Genomic DNA, 19,444 nt, shown 5'->3' on the forward strand with positions numbered 1-19,444 from the left:
CGTTTCTCCTCTATCACTTCTGATCTGTAAACAAATAAAAATATTCAATGAATTTTTTTTAATAATTTTACATTATTTTTATTAAATATGTTAATTTATATGTAATATACACACTAGAAAATGAGAACGTGTATATGTTAATGTTGCCCAACATTTAAGAAAAAATGATATTTAATTGATTCAAAAAATAATAATTATCGTTCATGTAATATCAAAAGTAACTTCCAAAAATAATTTTCATCTGATAAATCAATATATCACATCATTTTGATAATTATATTTAAGATAAAGCATGACTAATAATAGTATATATGATTAATTATTGAAATGATCATGGATAATTTTGCCTTTTCCAATTATATTATCCTCTAACTCTTACAATAGAAATTTTGCACCCATTAAAATATACGTTGTGCCCGTTCTAAAACATATATATATAAAATACAAAGAAATTTTCATTTCGATTTTGTGTAGGATTTGGTCAAATTAAAATAAATGATAAATTATAATTTATCATCTGAACTATATCTGTTTCCATACTTAATTATTTATTTTTTTTTTTGTTTTGTTTAACTCACTTTCTCAACTTTGTGATATTTGCATTTTACCATATACGACTCTTTTCTGATTATTTTTTTATTCGAAAAAAACATCACCTGTAGTGCACATGCTAAGAAAGCATCACCACATTGCCCTTAAACATCACATATGATCTGCATGTGATGTTTTTCTAACAGAAAAGCATCTAGAAAAAACTCATATACGGCAAAATACAATTTCACAACGTTGAGATGATAAGTTAAAAAAAAATTAAATGATAAAATGTAACAATGGATATAGTTCAAATGATAAATCATAAAGTATCATAAAATAAATTATATCAATATGAAATACACTTGTAATATTATTGATGAACAGCCAGTGATATTTTAGTGTTTGAATTAGTTGAATGTGATGAGATGTAAGTTAAAACAAAATCAAAGTCAAGATAGAACAGGCCCTCATGTCGGCATAAAACTGCAAGAAAAATGCGGTTTCAGTACTAGAAAAATATAATGTTTGAACTGCACGCCCTCTTTTCTGAACAAATCTTTACACATAAAGAAATATTGTTATGAGTTCGATTGTTTGAAGGTCGGAGCATGAAACATGCGACACACACACACACACACCCATACCCACACACGAGTGCTTGTTGGTGAAGATTCTTACACCTTTTTTGACTTTGGCCTCCATTCGGATAAGCTCAAACGACTGTGTACATGCCTACCAGAACTATGTCTTTACTTGGCAACAAAAAATATTTTAACCTCGAGTTTCACGAATGTATATTGTTATAGTAATTCTTTTTTATTTTTTTTTATATCATTTGAATGTATCCGTTGATTTGAATTATTAACATATTGAATTAAACTTTTAATATAAATATTTAATAATATATGAATCAGTATATTATGAAACCTGTATGTCTTTAAAGTCAAACCACCAATAATTTCTACTACAATTTTCAATATATTAAGGATTGATTTCTTGGACAGGCCCAATAATTCCTATTATTGAAGACCAATTACGATTGGGTCAAGAAAAGCCCATTAAACCCAGGGACTTTTACCATTAGGGCCCTAATACCTCTTATCACCTGCTTTTATCTAATTTTAGCACTACTAGAAACTTTGGGCTGTGCACTGCGGCGTTTTGGGCTACTTCTGGAGCAATATAATAATTTAAAATTTAACAAAGAGAAGGGAAAAATATAATAATTTTAGTTCTAAGGAATTGGCAAGTTTGATTATGTTTAAATGAAAATTTGTAATTTGGTCTCACAACTTTAAAAATGTGTTAAATTTTAGTCTTTTTCGATCAATTTGACCTGAAAATTCCGTAAAGTCAGCTATACCAACATTTTAATAATGTGGTAGTACAATATATTTGTTTTCAAGAAAATGAATTGGCAAAAATACTATAGAGAAAATTTGTTGTTTAAACTCATTTTTTTTTGTGACTTCTCTCTTGAAACATGAAGAGAAATGGGTGTTAAAAAAAATAATTTAAACGATTCTCTAACAGAATGGACCAAAAATGCTAAAGAAGTAACAGTTTGAGAAGTAAAACTACAATGTCAAATTATTTGAGAACTAAAAACATATAAATGACTTATGTTTGAAAACCCAAACTGCAATATTCTGCTTTTTATATTTATGAAAACCTAAATAAAATTTTAAAAAATAATAATAATAAAAATAGATTCAATGTTCCTACTTTATCTTTTTCTTCTTCCCTTTTTGTATTGGATTTCTGGTGGTAATTAACCTGTGAAGAATATCTTTGGGCCGCCCAAGATTCTTGGATCCACCAAGAGCAAGAACGATCCACACACTTGTCTTTTCCAATATTCTATCAAATCCAAACTCAAAATTGACTGCAACGAAATGGCGATCTCAATCTTGAAATTCCACAGTTTTCGCAAGCAGCTGCTATGGCCGAACAATGGTGGTTTCCGCTGTAGACGATTCACCCAGTTTCCTCTTCTTCTACTGCCTCATCATCGCCCTCTTTTTTCTCATTCTCTACCGCTTCGCCATTGTTTTCGTCTTCATCCTCCTCCTCTTCCTCCTCTGCTCCGACGTCGTCTACACCCTCTACTCTATTCTATGTCCTCGTTGAGCGCCTCCCAGGATGCCGTTAACCCCACCTCCTCCGAAGCTAAAACTGTGAGCGCTTCTTTCTTGTCTGTGCTTTCTTTTAGCAGTGATTGTTACAGTTATCTATCATTTCTTCAGTGTAAGAAATGTTTGACTTTTCGAGAGAAAATCTGTGGTTAATTTCCATGTTTTTGCGTGTATGTTTCATCGCCATGTTTGTCTAGCAGCAATTTACTGAACAAAGTCCAAGTTTTTTATGCATAACGTTCTATGATTTCTGACATATAATTTGCATTTCTGCAATCCTACTTTCTTTCTGCTGCATGCTGAACCCGTTGATTCCCTTGTGCAATTAGAGATACCAATTTCCATGTGTCTTAAACAGGTGAGGATGGTGATAAAGGGAAGGGTGCAGGGGGTGTTCTATAGGAACTGGACGATCGAAAACGCTAAGGAACTGGGCTTGAAGGGTTGGGTCCGAAACCGCAGGGATGGCTCTGTGGAGGCATTATTTTCAGGGAGCCCAGAGAAGGTCCAAGAAATGGAGCAGCGGTGCAGGAGAGGCCCGCCTGACGCCATGGTCACTGGTCTTCAAGTCTTCCCCTCTACTGATGATCCCGGGACGTCGTTTGAGCGTAAGCCAACTGTTTGACTAAATGATCCTTGTATCTGGTTAAAGTATGAGCTGAAGCACTCCTGCTATAGTATTCATTGCCTTTCCTATATAGTTTTCTCTTGATCACCTTATGAGGATGCATGGGTTGTCTTTCTTGTTTGCTCTGTGTCCTTATCATGTTACAAACCGGCAAGGGTGATCAAATATATTTGTATGTGTAGTTTATAGCCACTATTTTCAGTAGTCGATACGGTGTTATAAATATCAATAATGCATTTCTGGGGTTTTGGAATCTCAATAATAATCAGTTCCTCCAAGATCTGTTGGCTTTTTGCTGTTGCATATAGTTTTGGAGATTATGTGGAGTTTGATCCAATATGCTTTGTGCGGTACAAATATTTATATAAGAGTTTGAGCTTAAGGTATTCTTTCAGAGCTTGATCTTCTGTTCCTTCCAATGAGTTACAAAGGATACTACAATACAGGATCAGGGTGGGTTCTTAGACTAGCAGGAGCAGAGTTAGCTGCAGCTTAGGCACAATTATGATTGTTCATGAAAAGTTGCTTTTATCTGTTCATAAACTAGAAAGTTCCATGTAAAACAAGACAGAATGTACAATTGATACATTTCTCCACGTCAATTAATTCAATTTACACAAGACAACCCAGAGATGGATATATATTGCTCATTTGTTTGAGGCCAAAGCACGTGCATGAATAGAGATAGAATTCATTTCCATCACACTGTTAGGCCTGATAATCAAATACCAGCCGAGGAATGCATCAGGTGGGGGGAAGCATGAATGTTAATTTGATGGAATTGAAAGTGCTGCATTAGACGCAAGGATTATATTGGAGAAATAAACAAAGAAGACAACTTTATAGACGTTCTTGAAATAGAGTAAGCTGCAACCAGTTTTCAGAAGGCCATCCTATTATTCTGAAAGAAAAAGACCAAAATGCAGAAGCCAATAGCTAGTACCATTGAAAAGGATGACAGGAACTATATTTAGTTAATATTAATTCCTCATCATGTTATACATAAATGTAATAACTTCACCGATCACAATAAAGCCTTAATATCACGTCTCTCTATTATCGGACAAAATCTTGGTTCTGACATCAATCCAAGGAGGAAAGATGATGATTCCTCAAAGGATTGTGCTAAGAAACAGCAGTAGTAGTTTCAGAGAAACAGAGTCTCAGTGCTGCAGCTTTTATCTTACCTCTGAGCAATTATTTGCACCCGCTGGTTCTCTTAAGCAGGATGATATGGCCATAACAGCAGCTTCAATAGACGCGTCCTCTCCCTGCTTAATATAATGATCATATCAGTAAAATTATCATAAACGAAAGAACATCATTTGACACAATACTAAAGCGACCAATAAGTTTAACCTTCTCTTTCCAGTAAAATATGTTCCCATATTTCCCTGCTAATCGGCTCCAGAAGCTACGTGGTATGTCTAAATCCACTGAAGCCCCAACATTGAAGTTCAGTATATTTCCTGGTTATACACAGCGTCATGTTTAACACGTGAACCCATTATCTAGCTAGTGTAAGAAGAGAACTCCATTTATGGACCAATACCAAATGTGGGATCAGCAACGAATACAATTGTGTTATCATCCACTTTCCAGAAATCCTTGATTGCTAGCCCTACAGAAAAACCGAAAACGCAATCTCTCGTTACATATTTAACATAAAAGAGATAAGTCAGAAAGCTGAACAGACTTCAGCAGCTGTACCAGGCGTATCAGGATAATTCTGAGCCAAAACTCTTAGTTTATATCCTGTATCCTTTTCGAGGGCATCAATCTCCTGCGCAATTCTCTTTTCCTGCAGATCCAGATTGAAGCGTTATGATACAATCCTGAATGCATCTTTACCTGCACAATACTACATTATTTGACAGAATGTAAGACTTGATAGTCTCGTATAACCTGAAAACCAGAGCCTCTACCTAAAAAATGCAAGGAATTTCGAGTTTAGTACAATCAGTAAGAATTAAAGAATTCATTTTCAAAATGCATGTTACCAGCACCCAAATTTCTCAGAAATTGAAATGGAACAATCAAGAAAGAGCCCCACCTGGCCATCTGACAGGAACCCAGCAACATCAATTACGGTAGTAAACTCTTTAGGTAGCAATTCTGGCTTGTTCACCCCAATCTTTCCCTCAGCAAATCCTACTCCTACAAAGTCCCAGGGCATAGAAATATATGCATGTTTGTCACAAAAATGAGAATCTTCCTTGGGATTTAAGTAAAAAAATCAACAAAAAAATACCCAATTACACAGAATTAACCATAGAAGTAAGGTATCATACATGTGAAAGCAATGAGAATTAAATGGAACCGGCGCAAACACATGATGCAGATTTGTCCAAAAATCGCATAAAAAACATCAACAGCACGTAATTTTCTTTGGTATAGTCAAGAATTACTACACGGAGTTGGAGAGGCGCGGAATGAAGAAGGTAACTGACCAGTGAGGGAGAGAGCAAGAGCAAGAGAGCCAGACAGCAAGAAATTCAAAGACTTGGACCGAACAGAAGAAACCCATTGCGGAAACTGCAGTGAATTCCGCGATTGCGGTGTCTTTTGGGACAGCGATGCTTTCATGGGATTTGTGAGGAGGAGAGGATTGTGTCGGAGATTAAGAGATGGAGGATGTAACTGCAGAAGAAACGCCATTCGGTACTGACGACAAAGTGAAGAATCTTGAATTGGAGGTTTTATGTTGGATAAGATGAGAAGATCATCGGAGTCGATTATTGCTAGTCCCGGGAGAGGAATTTATTGTCGTCCGCAATGGAAGTTGAAATGGGTGCATAGCATAGCAGCATAGGCTCCGCACACGTGGACTGAAACGAACCTCAGTAAACTCAACTAATTGTCTGGCTTTTCTGTATTTTAAATGAAGTAGTGCTGATCATATTGAATGTTCCGTAATCTCTTAACGTGATCATTATTTATTTATTAAGCAGAATGTAATAATATTCATTAAAGTGTAAAAGAATATATTGTACTTGAATCTATAACTTTAAAATTTCGAAGTTCATAATTTCATTTATCATACTAAAGAAAATTCAAAATAAAAGCCATTTAACACTGAGCATTTGAATAAGTAACCTAACAGGTTAGCCCGATACAGGTTGGGCCAGAGGCTTTGCTCCTCCCACCACACCACTTGATCTCTGCAATTCATTTACACAAATCATTTATATCTTTTGTATAATTAAAAAATCACACCTATCAATCAAAAAGTGAAGCGTATGTCAATTTTTAAAAAAACATGAAAGAATTATATAAATGATATTCACGTTTCTACGAATGTATGTGTATTTGTATAAATAGACGGGTAGGCTGAATGTAATTATCCTTATATAAACAAAGAAAGGAGTATGCAAACATCAACATGAGACACAGCCTAACAAAGAAACAAGAGAAGAAAACCAATAGTTAGATGGGCCAAGAGAGCAGCAACAGTAATAATGGTCATGCCCCTCAATGTGGGTTAATCTTTTTCAGGCCTACAGCAAAAAACCAGATGCACCTTGACTTGGCTTACTTGTTTCATGCACACAACTCACAGTCCTGATAGTCGGTACGAACCGCAGCTAAAAATTTCAAGAAGTAACAAATATCTTAATTTCTTAGTTTCCTATTGAGGGAAAGGGGATGACAGAATTTAAAGGCCTAATTTTCTGAGAAGTTGAGATTCAGAAGAAACCAAGCTACTGGAGAAAGAAGATTAGGGGAAGTAAACAGGGCTGTTGAAGTAGTACGAGTCTCGTACATCTTTGTCCATCTGATTCCACTGCCAAAAATTAAAATCAAATGTAAGAAACAAAATCATATAACACACTACCATTTTTTCATAAATTATACAGCACCTGCATGTATGTGTGAATGCTGCTGTTGTGTAAGAATTTGAAACTCAGCTCATTAGGAGTACCTTAAATTTGTAAGGCTGTTTCTTCTCCCGGTGATATTGCTCAAATAGCATTGCTTTGTCATGCCAACTGCATAAGTATCAACATGTGCATTGCCAATTAAAAAAGAAGGTAAAAAATATAGAAAGATTTGTGAACACATAAGGCAACACAATGATCCTCAACCAACAAAGAGGGTCTGTTTCCATTTCCCTGCCAAGACAGAACGGGCTCGGAACTAAGAGTTCTCCCACCAACCAGGAGGAAAAAGGTTCCATTGCAGCAATCACAATCACCAGACTTACTGATACTTCTCCCTGAGCAATTATTTTTACAAATCACAAGCAATGACCTCCATCAGGACATTTCTTGCCAGATCTTGGGATTCCCCTGCGTTCATGTGAAATTCATTTAACTGTTTGTATCTCTCTGACACCTGTCCACTATCAATGTCCTTCATGACTTAACAAATCAACATAGATCTCAGTCTGATCAAGATCAGCCGTCATATTAAAGTCAATTCGCAAATGCACTTCTGCAGGGCAGTGAAAAAAATCCCCCGATATTTAAGGATGCAACACAGAGACGTCCGTTCCCAATATTCAACATGAACAAATTCCAGTACAAAAATATCCAGCCAACATGAGGCTTCTTAACCAGAGACATCATAGGAAGTCTAAGTGGAGCACACTAGCGACGTGTTTGGGTATTGGAAACATTATTGGAATTGAGCAAAACCCTATTCGGACATTGAATGAAAACACGTGCAATTCCAATTCCATGGCTTCAATTCCCAAACACTGAACGAAATCCAACTCTTCCAAGGGTATAAAGCCATTCAGTACACAACACACCGAGATCATACCCAAAAACTTCAATAACAGAGATTAGAGTTAACACATAAATGGTACATATACTTGAATTGATTGCAGGTTTGCCACATGTAGGGATTGAAGCATGTGAGGGCGGAGAAGGCGGCAGACCCGACCCATATGTTCTTGAACCGGTGAAGGCCCGAGTGTGGAACCCCTGGGTCGCAGGGTACACTTGTGATACATTCATTTATTGTTACACTTGTGATTCACGTGAAATCATATAATTCATGCTCAAAGTATAATTTTTATTACCTTAATATTTCTCGAAACCTTAAGCATTTATTATCTAGGATGAATTTAACTTAAGCATCAAAATAATATAATTGAATTCTGATTGGTTACAATAATTTGGTAGGATGTGGTGGTTGTATAAGGTAAACAAGATTTAAAATACCCCCTAGCAATTAGCATTTGAAATGTATGTAATTTTCAATGTGTAAGGTTTATATAGAGCCATACTCCATGTCTGACGCTGCCTATAAATACCCCTTTCAGGGCCTTTTTCTAACTTCTCTTTCCTTTTCGACCTCTCTCTCTCTCTCTGTCGATCCATATTTCCATTTTCAGTTTCCCAGTAGGGTTTTATCACTCCACCATTAAATCCCAGTTTCATTTCCCCCCAAAACTGTCCTCTTCAAAAAGTTAAAACCCTAGAGCGGTCATTTTTTCCTTTCTCTCTAGGGTTTTATCACAATTGAATTCAATCCGGTTCCTTGCTCATCATACCGTTGCAAGTTTGTCAAATTCGGAGATCGGACAGAAAATTGCATCTGTTGTAAGTGTTCGTAATTCACTGGCAATTTATATACAGTAGCTCGTTGTTTGGGCGTATGTATAGCGATACATCGACAGTCGTTGTTTTCCCTGCTTCGCTGTTATTTCAGCTGGATTTCTAGGGTTTTTTTTTTTCTTTTCTTTTCTGGGAGACGGCTTCTTTTTAGTTTTTATGGTTCCCTGAATTTTTGCTGGTGGTGGTGGATTTTGTGAGTTGAGAATTTCTAGGGTTTCGGGGTCTTAAGAACGCTAAATGATTCTGGAATCTGAACATGAACGATGGAGGTGAAGCGGAGGCCAAGAGTGACGTACCGAGTACTTCAGTTATTCGATATGGTCCCGGTGATTTTGGCCGAGCTATATCAAGAATTGCAGTGGCTCAGGTATGCGAAAGCATTGGATTTGGGGGATTCAATGAGTCTGCTCTAGATTCGCTTGCTGATGTTGCGATTAGGTACATCTGTGACCTGGGTAAAACCTCAAAATTTTATGCCAATTTAGCTGGTAGAACAGAGTGCAATGTGTTTGATGTTGTTCAAGGATTGGAAGACATTGGGATGTCGCAAGGGTTTTCGGGTGCTTCACAGATTCATACTGATTGTGTAGTGAGTTCAGGTGCTATAAAAGAGATTAAAGAGTATGTAGAGATGGCTGAGGAGATACCTTTTGCTCAACCAGTCCCGCGGTTTCCTGTGATTAGAGAACGGAAAATGATACCTAGTTTTGTGCAAATGGGTGAGACTCCAAGTTTGAAGCACGTACCAGCATGGTTGCCTGCATTCCCTGATCCTCACACGTATGTAAGGACACCTGTTTGGAATGAGCGGGTTTCTGATCCTCGGGCAGATAAGATTGAGCTAGCAAGGCAGCATAGAAAGGCCGAAAGATCTTTGTTAAGCTTGCAGCAGCGTCTGATGTCTAATGGGTCATCAGTGGCTGGGGGAAATGGATTGGGAGTTAAAATGGAGAACCCATTTTTAGCTAACCCTTTACAGGCTGGAGAGAGAGACGTGTCACCTGTTAATCTGCCAGCAAAGCTTTCTGTTGAGAAGCACACAGAAAAGCATGTCTCTTTGCTGGAGACATTTGCTCCCGCAATTGAGGCAATGAGAGATGGGCTTGAATCTGGAAGTGATGGGGAGAAAATTCTTCCGAAAAAGAGGACTTCTGTTTATTTGGAGTTCAAGAGTGGCAAAAAAGTGTTTGGTGAACCATTGGATTTGAGGATTAGGAACAAGGCTGGTGGGAGAACGGCCTCTTGGTTCGGACGCGAGGATGAAAAAGATGACAAGAAGAGGAGGGTGGAATTTATACTACGGCAGTCCATGGAAAACCAGCAGGAGCTTCCTCAGTTGTAAATTTGTAGTTCCTTGAATGACATTGAATGACTAATGTTCAGGAAAATAGCAGTTAATTAGGTTAGTCAAATTCAAAACATACTGTAGTTGTGCTTGTGAATGTGGTGCTAATCCATTTAGGATCGGAACAGCTTAAGGCATTTTTCGAGATATGTCAGGTCTTTTCTCAAATTCTTCTGTTGTTGACATTGATTTTTTAATGAATGAAACTGTAGCTTTTTCTTAGCTCTACCCCTCTCAGTCAGTATATGTCAATTTGTTGGCAGCTCTATTGTGCCATTGATTATTCACATTCCTTGCAATTCTATGAGAGTTTTCCATGGAAGTGCTGCTTTATTTTGGATGCTCTAGCAAACATCCCACCAACACACAAAGTACGTGCAGAATGATGCAAACATTTTCTTCTATTCAACAATATCTCTTTCTTTACATCTGTCTATTTCTAGACTGGTAGATAGAGTTGGTATACATAATGTACTTTGAGCAATAAAACCTTCTACTAGATGAATTTCAACCAAGCAATAGAAGACACTTAGAATGCATTATTTTGTCTTTGGTATGAAATATATTGAATTTCTGTGTTTCATTATCACTTTTAGGTATTTTTTTTTTAAAATCTACAGTAATCATGATTCTGTGTGGGGATGGGTGCCAGAATTTTGTGGAATAGCGTCTTAAGTTGTTCAGGAATTTGAGTAGTTCCAGTGTTTCAGCTCATTTTGTTGTGTGATTAAAGATTGGGCTATCTGGCAAAATGAACTGGAGCGGGGTAACTTCTGTTGAATGGATTATGTGGGAGTCATTGTAGACTTACACATCCAGCTACCATCTGCTGGAATGGAGAGAGGATTGAAATGGTGGATTTCTTGCATCTGGAGTATCTTATTTCGAGTGCCTTACTACATGTAGCTCGGTACATGGAACATCTTACATATATCAATTGTCTTGTTGGAATTTCTTCAAATGTGCCCTGATATTTTTTGCAGCTCATCTGCTTCCTTATGGCTAACACGCCTTGTTGCTGAAATCCAAATTCTCTCTACGCTGCTTCCAGTAACCTGACAATAGGAGGATGTCAAACCAATGCTAGAAGGATCTTCTTTGGCTCACCATTCTCAGTGGTAAGGACTAAGAAACTGCTTGCTCTGGATGGCATAAGTAGTCATCAAGCATTTTGTTCCCAATTAATGAGGTAACTGAAATTCTTTTACCCTTTATTGTACATTTTACTCTCAGAAAGAAGCTGCTCAATCTGCATTTTGGTGCAGACTGCACTCTTCTGTTCCTTTTCCACATTCTTGCTCCTCAACAACCTAAAGTTTGTTGGTTTTGCCTCTTTTCTTTATTAATCATCAAGCAAACTGTTATTAGTATGTGCAGACAATAGAGACTTCTATAGTTTTTCATTCTTTGCAGAACCACAAACAAAGAGAGTATTTGCAAGGACTAGTTCATGCTCTAGTGTTTGAATGTCATATTTATTTCACCAGTTGTTTGACCTTTTTTTGCTGTTTGCTAGTAATCAATACAGGGATGTTGCACAATATCACTTGAGCTTCACATACATGTCCAAAGGAAAAGATGTCGCTATCATGAAATCCAAACTGGCAGATAAGGTCACCACCCTGCTTTTCACGAACCATTAGGATCCTGAAGCACATTCTATTATTAAAGAAAACTACTAAAATCGGAGAATGAGGTGGAGGTTTTGCTTCATGAAGTCAAGTTTCATTTTCACTCACAATGTACATGATACAAGTCCCAATCCTGGCTGTCCTCTAAGTATGCACAAGCGGCAATTCTGCAGCACCCTGAGGGTCTGTTTACATTTTGGTACACGGGTGGATTGGGCTAGAAATCCACGCTTATACCTCATTTTCATTTCTTGATTTCGGCCCAGCCTATATCCAAGAAGCTCGGGATCACCTCAACTAGGCTGGATTTTAAATCAGACCAGCAGGGGGTGAGATTCACAAATCCAGCCCATGTGGCTGGAAAGCTGGGTTAAAAGTCCATAATAACCCTGTGTTTGCCAGATAGAATTTCTTGCAATAGTATGGAACCAAATTTTTCTTCATCTCTCCCTTTGCGTCGCCACCGTACCTTCTTCCTCCACCGACCTTTGTGCCACCACCATATTTTCTTCCTCCACGTCGTCCTTGTTCCTCAACTCTTCTTTTCCTTCCTCTTTCCTCCCATACTCATTGGTCGACTTTTTCTGTTACATATATATTATCATTATATATAAGTCGTCTCTACACACAAAGACACACACACAGATGGAGAGAGAGCGAGGGAGGGAGGGAGGTGGAGAGTGAATATTAGGTGCAGTGAATGTAATTGGGCAGCGAGAGATGATACAATCTATCTATCTATATATATAAGAATATATATAGTAGTTGCATGTATTTATACATGTCCTTGGGATCTTGGAACTTTGCCACGTCTATATGTGAAATGCACTAATAATAATATTAATCTTTTGTCTATAATAATTTAAGTCTATTAATTTAAAAACATACATCATTAGAAAATTCATATTTTTATTCCAGAATTTATCATACAATGTAAATAACAATCACTTAACAGATTTTTAAAAACTCAAATTATCCATTATAGTAGACATTGTTTATAACTCATTAAATTATCTTATCCAATCATTTTATTTTGACCGGTTCCTATGAACCTGTTACTCCACCTACAAAAGTAAATGGACCCTGATATTGCCGCAATTGGAGACCTGTTTCATCTGAAGGGGGCGAATTGGCAAGAACTTACAACAGCCCACATGAATAACCATTCCTCCTGTTATCAACTCCATCAAAATCAAGGTGTGCGCTTGTTTTCGTTTACAAAAATGGGCTAATTTCACCAAGCTAGATAAGTGACAGTTTGTATGCCTTGGGCTTTCTGGTTAGACCTCCAACAAGCGAGTAATACTTAAATTCAGACTCATTCCAATACTTAGTATCCGTATCTATGACCAATAATTTTACATCAGACACAAACTTGGACTCAGACATGCAGAGATAAATGTTTTAGATATTAGAATACATATAGGTACGTATATCGATATGGGTAAAATGTTTAGTACCCAAATGATTATCTATGCGTTAATTTACAATTATTTAATTTAAACTTTTAATGAATCAATTAGATTTTGTGCATATTTTAGTTATTTTTTACTTTGATACCTCAACAAAATTTTTTAGAGTACATAAAATTTGCTTCAACTTGGTACAGATTCAAAGGGAAAAAGATTTATCCCAAAGTGATAACCTATTTTTCATACTTATGTTTAGTTGGCAGTTCTTAAATTGTAATTCATTTTTTAATCTATCTCAATTTCGTAATTGATTACTGGTACTTTAGGTCAAGATAAACTATGATCAATCTGCACCTTTTGAAAATTTGAAAAATAAAAATATTTTATTGATTGATAACTCAAAAAATATTTCTTAACAAGTCAAGGTAACATGTCGAATCAATTCATTCATTTTCTTAAAGAAAAAAACAAATATTTCATTTTGATATATGTTTAAAATTTGAAAATTTTTAATTTTAGAAAGTTATTATGAAAAAAATTAAGACAAAAAATAATGGGTAAGAGAAAGACCTAATTCTGTTGTTTTGCGTGTAACATGAGTAACAATATAATACGTATATTATGAGTAGAATCTGAATTAAGCCATAAGGTATATAAGTAATCATTATGCCTATTTATTATCTATGTTCGAATAGAGAAATATTTATTATTATTATTAAATAAAACAAAAGTTGTACACTTATTTGTTTTATTTATTTGATATGGCGATATGGAAAAAAAAAAAAAAAGCATCAATACTATTTAGGTATTTCTATTTTTTGTGGAAGGAGAGAAGTTCTTTAAGGAAGTATTGTCTAAGGTTTTAGGCCGAAGTTTTTCATACCTGTCCACTATCAATGTACTTAAGTATCTAGCAAAGTTGAAATAGTAAAAGTGTGACATTGTTTTTTAGAATTTGTTTTTAGCATATTTGAAAAGGTAAAAAGGATTTATCTTTTTATGTTGGATTAACTAAAATATGAGAAAAAAATTACCGCAGTGCGTGTGTACATACATGTAGACATATAAATTTTGAGTCTTCGAGAAGTGGCACGAGTTTAATGGTCATAAGGAATGGCGTTACACGCTTAATTGGGACTTTCCCTTTTTGAATATTTTTTGTCTATATAATAAAATAAAACGCGTGTAACTATTAAATGAAAGATATTTTTTGAGATTGATTTAATTTTCACATTTCTTCTCTCTTTTCGTAAGATCTGTAGCAATGGGTTTTGAATCATTCATTTTTTATGCGATTCGTTCTCTCATTTTAACATCATTTTGAATTTGTATATTAATGATCTATTCTTCCGATAATCCATCAAGCGACATGAATTTTCATGGTGAAATTATTCACTTTTCATCAAGAATTAATTCATTCTATAAAAGATTCTACGGAGGTTGAATCAACGTTTATCGAGATACGAATTTCATAGCAGATCAATGCCAATGACGACGAGATATCAACAAGGTAATCAATTACTTATTTCTAGAATTATTTGCTTAATCTTTGTGTAAACCCTACAAATAATTGATAAGAAGAAGATTAACTTGTTGAGATCTACTTGTTATGTTCTAGCACTGATAGATGTTTTTACATTCTAAATTTTAGTGGAATTATTTTGTCAAATATAACCAACTTTTTAGATTAATATTTAATAATATATAATTATTGTTTTAGTGTTTATTGATTTGAAGGATGGATACAAAAAATATTTCTTTTTTTTTTAATAAAGTACTAATTAAGATTTTCATTTTTATTACTTCTTGTAGATTGATTATCAGTTTTTTGTTCCAACCATTAGTTAAAAGCCCTTAATTTAAATTTTAGTTGCTTTTGTTTATAATTCTAATTGTGGTCACCAATTAATTATTTGAAACATTTTGTTATTTATTTCATTTGTTTAAATTGTACATGCATATAATAATTTTCAATTGTTGAATATTATGTGTTCATAACTGTTGTAGATGCTAAATTATTATCGTTGTTGTTGTTATTGTTCTTAATCTTACTATAATTACTGTTGTGTTAGAAATATATGAAATTATAGCAACCATGTCTTTGTCTCATAAATCATGCATATGTATATGAATGTATATATATATATATTTTTTTTGAGGACGCGTAACAGGAGAACTTCTCAAATGGTCATCCATCCTCGTTGAATATATTTTTTGGTTGATATATTAACAATCATGAGATTTATTTGAAAATCATTTGTAATAACAAGGTCGCTGTCATATTTGATTTTATAGATGAGTTATCTTCTCCGTATTCCAAAAATACTTTGTTTTGTTTTTATTTTTATTATTATTAAGTCGTCTGTTTCTATCACTTTGCGATTTATATCTTACTACATCCCATTACTATAATATATACCTAGTTTGCAAGTTTATAATATTAATATAATTGAATTATTTCTATCGCTTTTTAAAATATTTCAACATATTTATATTTTTTTCACATAGATTTTTAATTTGACTAATTAAACTTGATATATTGGTGAATGATATGTTTTTAGAAAAAAAATTGTGAAACTTCACTATAAATTATGGTTTGTTGTTCATAAGATTTTTAATTTCACTGACTAGGTTTCTTCTTGTTGTCGTTGTTATTGTTCTGGTTGGAGGTGGCAAATGGGCGGGTTAGGTCGAGTTTGGGTTGGGTCTGAATGAACGGGTTCAAATTGGGTTGGATTGTAAATGGGTTGTGTCGGGTTAATATAAATCATTTGGATATAAAGATTCCAAAATTTCACGCAATGGGAAGAGAAAATGATAATATTTGAACTATTAAAAAAGATAATACAATGGGATGATTTATATACGTGTCTAAGTCAGAAAATTAAATTCAAATTGTAAGTTGAACAATACAATGGGATGATTCATATATGAAATTTGATTTTTGGAAGTGAAATTGGTCAAAACAAAATTATTCAAATATGAGAGAAATAGGTAAGATTTTTATTTCTTAGTAAACAAAAAATTTAAATATTTAAGAACCTAAATAGGGGTGGAAGTGAATATATTATAAGGCATAGAGGGCCATGAACGTGATCCCTTTTTGGTCAAGCAAATTGCCTTTTGTGCCATATAATATTGGAAAGATGACAATTCTATTACATAATTTCTAATTAAATAGAGGACATAAGTATCTTATTTCGAATTAATTAGTACTATATTATTTGTATAATTTTTATTTCCATTGCAATGTAACTAGTCGTCATGATTTCGCTATTTTTATTTTACTTTTATGTAATATTTCTGTTTAGATATTATTAATTAATTTCTTGCAAAAGATATGATACTACGATGCCAAAAGAAAATGTTTATAATAGTTTAGTAATAATTTAAAGTCAATTTCCTGAGTGATTTCTGGATTGAAGTGTATTATATTGATTTAAGATATAGTAAAATCATCAACTTGGTGTTCCTTTTATTATTATTATGATTATTGTTAGGATTTTAATATGCTGAGTTGTGTGGATGAGTTTTGTATTTATATAATAATGATAATTTGAGAATAGATTTATAGGATATAATAATAATAATAAAAATGTTTATGCATCATAGACTTATCCCCAAATAAGTCTATATAAGGTTGTGAAGAAGTATTAACCATAAAATAAGAAAAGTAAAAGAAAATCCATCAAACAGGTGGTGTGTGTGTGTGTGTCTCTCTCTCTCTCATTTATTCTCTTTTTCTTTTTCTCAATTTATTTGCATTATTTTAAACTTTAACTGCACTTCAAGTTATTCATCTCTGAGTTAAGTCGCTAATTTTAATTTCTTTTTCTTTTTCTCCTTTTTTTTTCCTTATCGTTTCTGCCTTTGTTGTTGCTTTTCAATCTTTTCTCTGTTTTGATTTTTGATGCTGGTATGCATTCTCCCATGATTCCTGTTTGTTTTTCTCTCTCCATGTATAATACTCGTTGAGGAGGGGTGGGGGAATGGATTTTTGTGTCTCTGACTTCAATTTTTTGGGGTGATAGATCTTAGGGTTTTTTGTTGATTCTATAATTTGGCCAGACAGGTTTGTGAATTCAATTGGTGAGTAGGGTTTGTTTTGAATTTCTAAGATGAAGCTCTAATTGTTTCTCGATTCCTTTTTATGGGAATTATTCTGCTTAAAAATTGTGTTCTGGTGCTTGATTTTTTGGATTATAATGCTGGGGAACCCTATGTGCTGTTTGAACAAATGATCTTACTTGTTTTTTTTTTCAGTTCTGATGTTTTCTTCGTAATTCTGATGTGCCTTGGGTATTTCAATTTGGTATGGGAATTTATGGAATCTGTTTGCATCAGTTGAAATTATTTAACTCTTTACTCCAAGTCGAGGTTGTTGTGTTACTTGAGCTAGGGTTCCTGTAAAAAAGTTCTTACTTCTGCCTTGCATTGATAGAGCTGTAATTGATGGTGCTTGGAGTTCTGAGAGTTGTTTATTCTTCAATCTATTGACTCATATTATTAGGCATTCTTGTTTGTATATCTATGCAGATTGAACATTTTACTTTTACAATTTCATCAATCCTTAAAATGTTTTCTATTAAATTCCTTAACCATCTTCTCCTTGTTTTGACCAGGCATTCTGTCTTGACGCAAGATACGAGCTATTAGAAGTGCCAATTGAGACATAGTGATCGAAGAATGCATGGTGTAACACGTATGTGATGAAAAAAACATACAAATGGTATCGCAGGTTTCATTAGACTGTGAGCTTTGCCTTGGCTCAGAGAATCTTGGGAATAAGGATGGGGGTTCTAGTGTGCCCTCATTCTCACAAGAGCATGCTGCTCCACAGATGCCTGGTATTCTTTGATCCTTTACTTTATTAGATATCCAATTACTGGTAGTATATATATGTATAGATATATATACACACATATGCTGATTGGTTTTACTCCTACATAGTGAAAAAACAAACAAGGCAATGGGCTGCTTGGACTCGTCAGGAGGAAGAAAGTTTTTTTGCTGCTCTACGGCAAGTTGGCAAGGCAAATCTGCTACCTTTTCCGCAGATGTTCATTTGGAAAGAAATGTGCTTTTGCATCAATGTATATATACTGACAGTGAGAATGCTTTTTCTGGCAGAATTTTGAGAAAATCACTTGCCGTGTCCAGAGCAAAAACAAGGATCAGGTGATTTTCATGAAATGACATGGCTGACTTCTTACTCAATTCTTTCCTTGTCAATTCTAATGTGCTTCTCATTATATTTGGCATTCAGGTTAGGCATTACTACTATCGGCTTGTAAGACGAATGAACAAGTTGCTGGGGCCAGAACTTTGTCTTGATGCCAAAAACTCAAAAGACACAAATGCTGCTATGCTTCGATGGTAGCTATTAACTTTTAGAGATATTCTGTTCAGATTAGATGTTTATGTTTATAACAAAGTTTCAAATGCTTTTTCTCTTACCTGTGTCACCTCACATCGGAAGTATGTTTAATTTATTTCTTAAGTAGAAATGTATTGGTCAATTAGGTGCCAGTTAGGTAGTTTTTGCATAATAATTTCCTGCTTGTTTGGAAAATGAAAGGAACATAGGCGTCAAGGATTAGTTGAAGGAGCTGTTGTATCTGTTGTTTTGTGAGATCAATAAACTGCAGAGGTTGGTGTATGATGTTTGTATTCAGTGCAGTGGTAACTGTGCTGCTATAAGCATTTGTATGTTTTGTACTTTTGATCAGTGTCCATGGATTTATTTGCATGCTGATTATTGGTTTGTACTCTTCCGTTGTCGCTTTCTTTTCTCTTTTAGATTGGATTTTTGGGTCTTTGAATCTTTACCTTGATACATATGACTTTCTACTTGTGAACTTCATTTGGTTTTATTTACAAGTAGATCTTCTTTTGGTTGCATGAGGGATTCTTTTTTCTAATTCTCAGTCTCCTATCTAATGTACTTGGTTGCAGGTGGTCATTACTGGAAAAGTACAGCTGCAAAGCCTCTAAGCTTCACTTAAAACCTCGAAGATTTAAGATATTTGTAGAGACTCTGGTTAGTTTCAGATTCCTGGATTCTTATCTGTCAAGAGAAATAATTTGGATCTTATTGGACTCGTTATTTCTTTGTCATGAAGGAGAACCAACTGTTGAAAGATCGGAAAAAGAACATCAAAAAACGACTATCTACTGGAGAGAATAATTCTTCTA

At 34.7% G+C, this 19,444-nt stretch overlaps 5 protein-coding genes across 6 annotated transcripts in view; 3 read left to right on the plus strand and 2 right to left on the minus strand.

The window, feature by feature from the left end:
- LOC105161363 lies at positions 2,391–3,575 on the plus strand. Its single transcript, XM_011079021.2, has 2 exons — positions 2,391–2,711; positions 3,028–3,575. The coding sequence occupies exons 1-2, from the start codon at positions 2,430–2,432 to the stop codon at positions 3,292–3,294; spliced, it is 549 nt and encodes a 182-aa protein (XP_011077323.1). The 5' UTR covers positions 2,391–2,429; the 3' UTR covers positions 3,295–3,575.
- LOC105161364 (thylakoid lumenal 15.0 kDa protein 2, chloroplastic) lies at positions 4,106–6,166 on the minus strand. The gene is made up of 6 exons (XM_011079022.2): positions 5,748–6,166; positions 5,351–5,454; positions 5,008–5,098; positions 4,850–4,918; positions 4,657–4,766; positions 4,106–4,568 (listed from the first exon to the last, which is right to left on the minus strand). The coding sequence occupies exons 1-6, from the start codon at positions 5,953–5,955 to the stop codon at positions 4,476–4,478; spliced, it is 675 nt and encodes a 224-aa protein (XP_011077324.1). The 5' UTR covers positions 5,956–6,166; the 3' UTR covers positions 4,106–4,475.
- On the minus strand, positions 7,016–8,535 carry LOC105161484. The gene is made up of 4 exons (XM_011079182.1): positions 8,531–8,535; positions 8,114–8,242; positions 7,220–7,286; positions 7,016–7,081 (listed from the first exon to the last, which is right to left on the minus strand). The coding sequence occupies exons 1-4, from the start codon at positions 8,533–8,535 to the stop codon at positions 7,016–7,018; spliced, it is 267 nt and encodes an 88-aa protein (XP_011077484.1).
- On the plus strand, positions 8,570–12,280 carry LOC105161366 (transcription initiation factor TFIID subunit 8). Its single transcript, XM_020694091.1, has 3 exons — positions 8,570–10,361; positions 10,470–10,577; positions 11,190–12,280. The coding sequence occupies exon 1, from the start codon at positions 9,118–9,120 to the stop codon at positions 10,201–10,203; it is 1,086 nt and encodes a 361-aa protein (XP_020549750.1). The 5' UTR covers positions 8,570–9,117; the 3' UTR covers positions 10,204–10,361; positions 10,470–10,577; positions 11,190–12,280.
- The window catches only part of LOC105161367 (TSL-kinase interacting protein 1), a gene marked incomplete in the record, with an annotated part of 7,452 nt that continues 5,081 nt past the window's right edge, over positions 17,074–19,444 (plus strand). The window contains 7 exon segments of one of the 2 annotated variants that reach the window (XM_020693929.1): positions 17,074–17,338; positions 17,872–18,096; positions 18,200–18,282; positions 18,380–18,427; positions 18,516–18,625; positions 19,205–19,289; positions 19,372–19,444. In XM_020693929.1, the coding sequence (XP_020549588.1) occupies positions 17,976–18,096; positions 18,200–18,282; positions 18,380–18,427; positions 18,516–18,625; positions 19,205–19,289; positions 19,372–19,444 (520 nt within the window). 2 annotated transcript variants of the gene reach the window in all.

This window comes from Sesamum indicum, linkage group LG5 (assembly GCF_000512975.1).
Source record: "Sesamum indicum cultivar Zhongzhi No. 13 linkage group LG5, S_indicum_v1.0, whole genome shotgun sequence".
NCBI lineage: Eukaryota > Viridiplantae > Streptophyta > Magnoliopsida > Lamiales > Pedaliaceae > Sesamum > Sesamum indicum.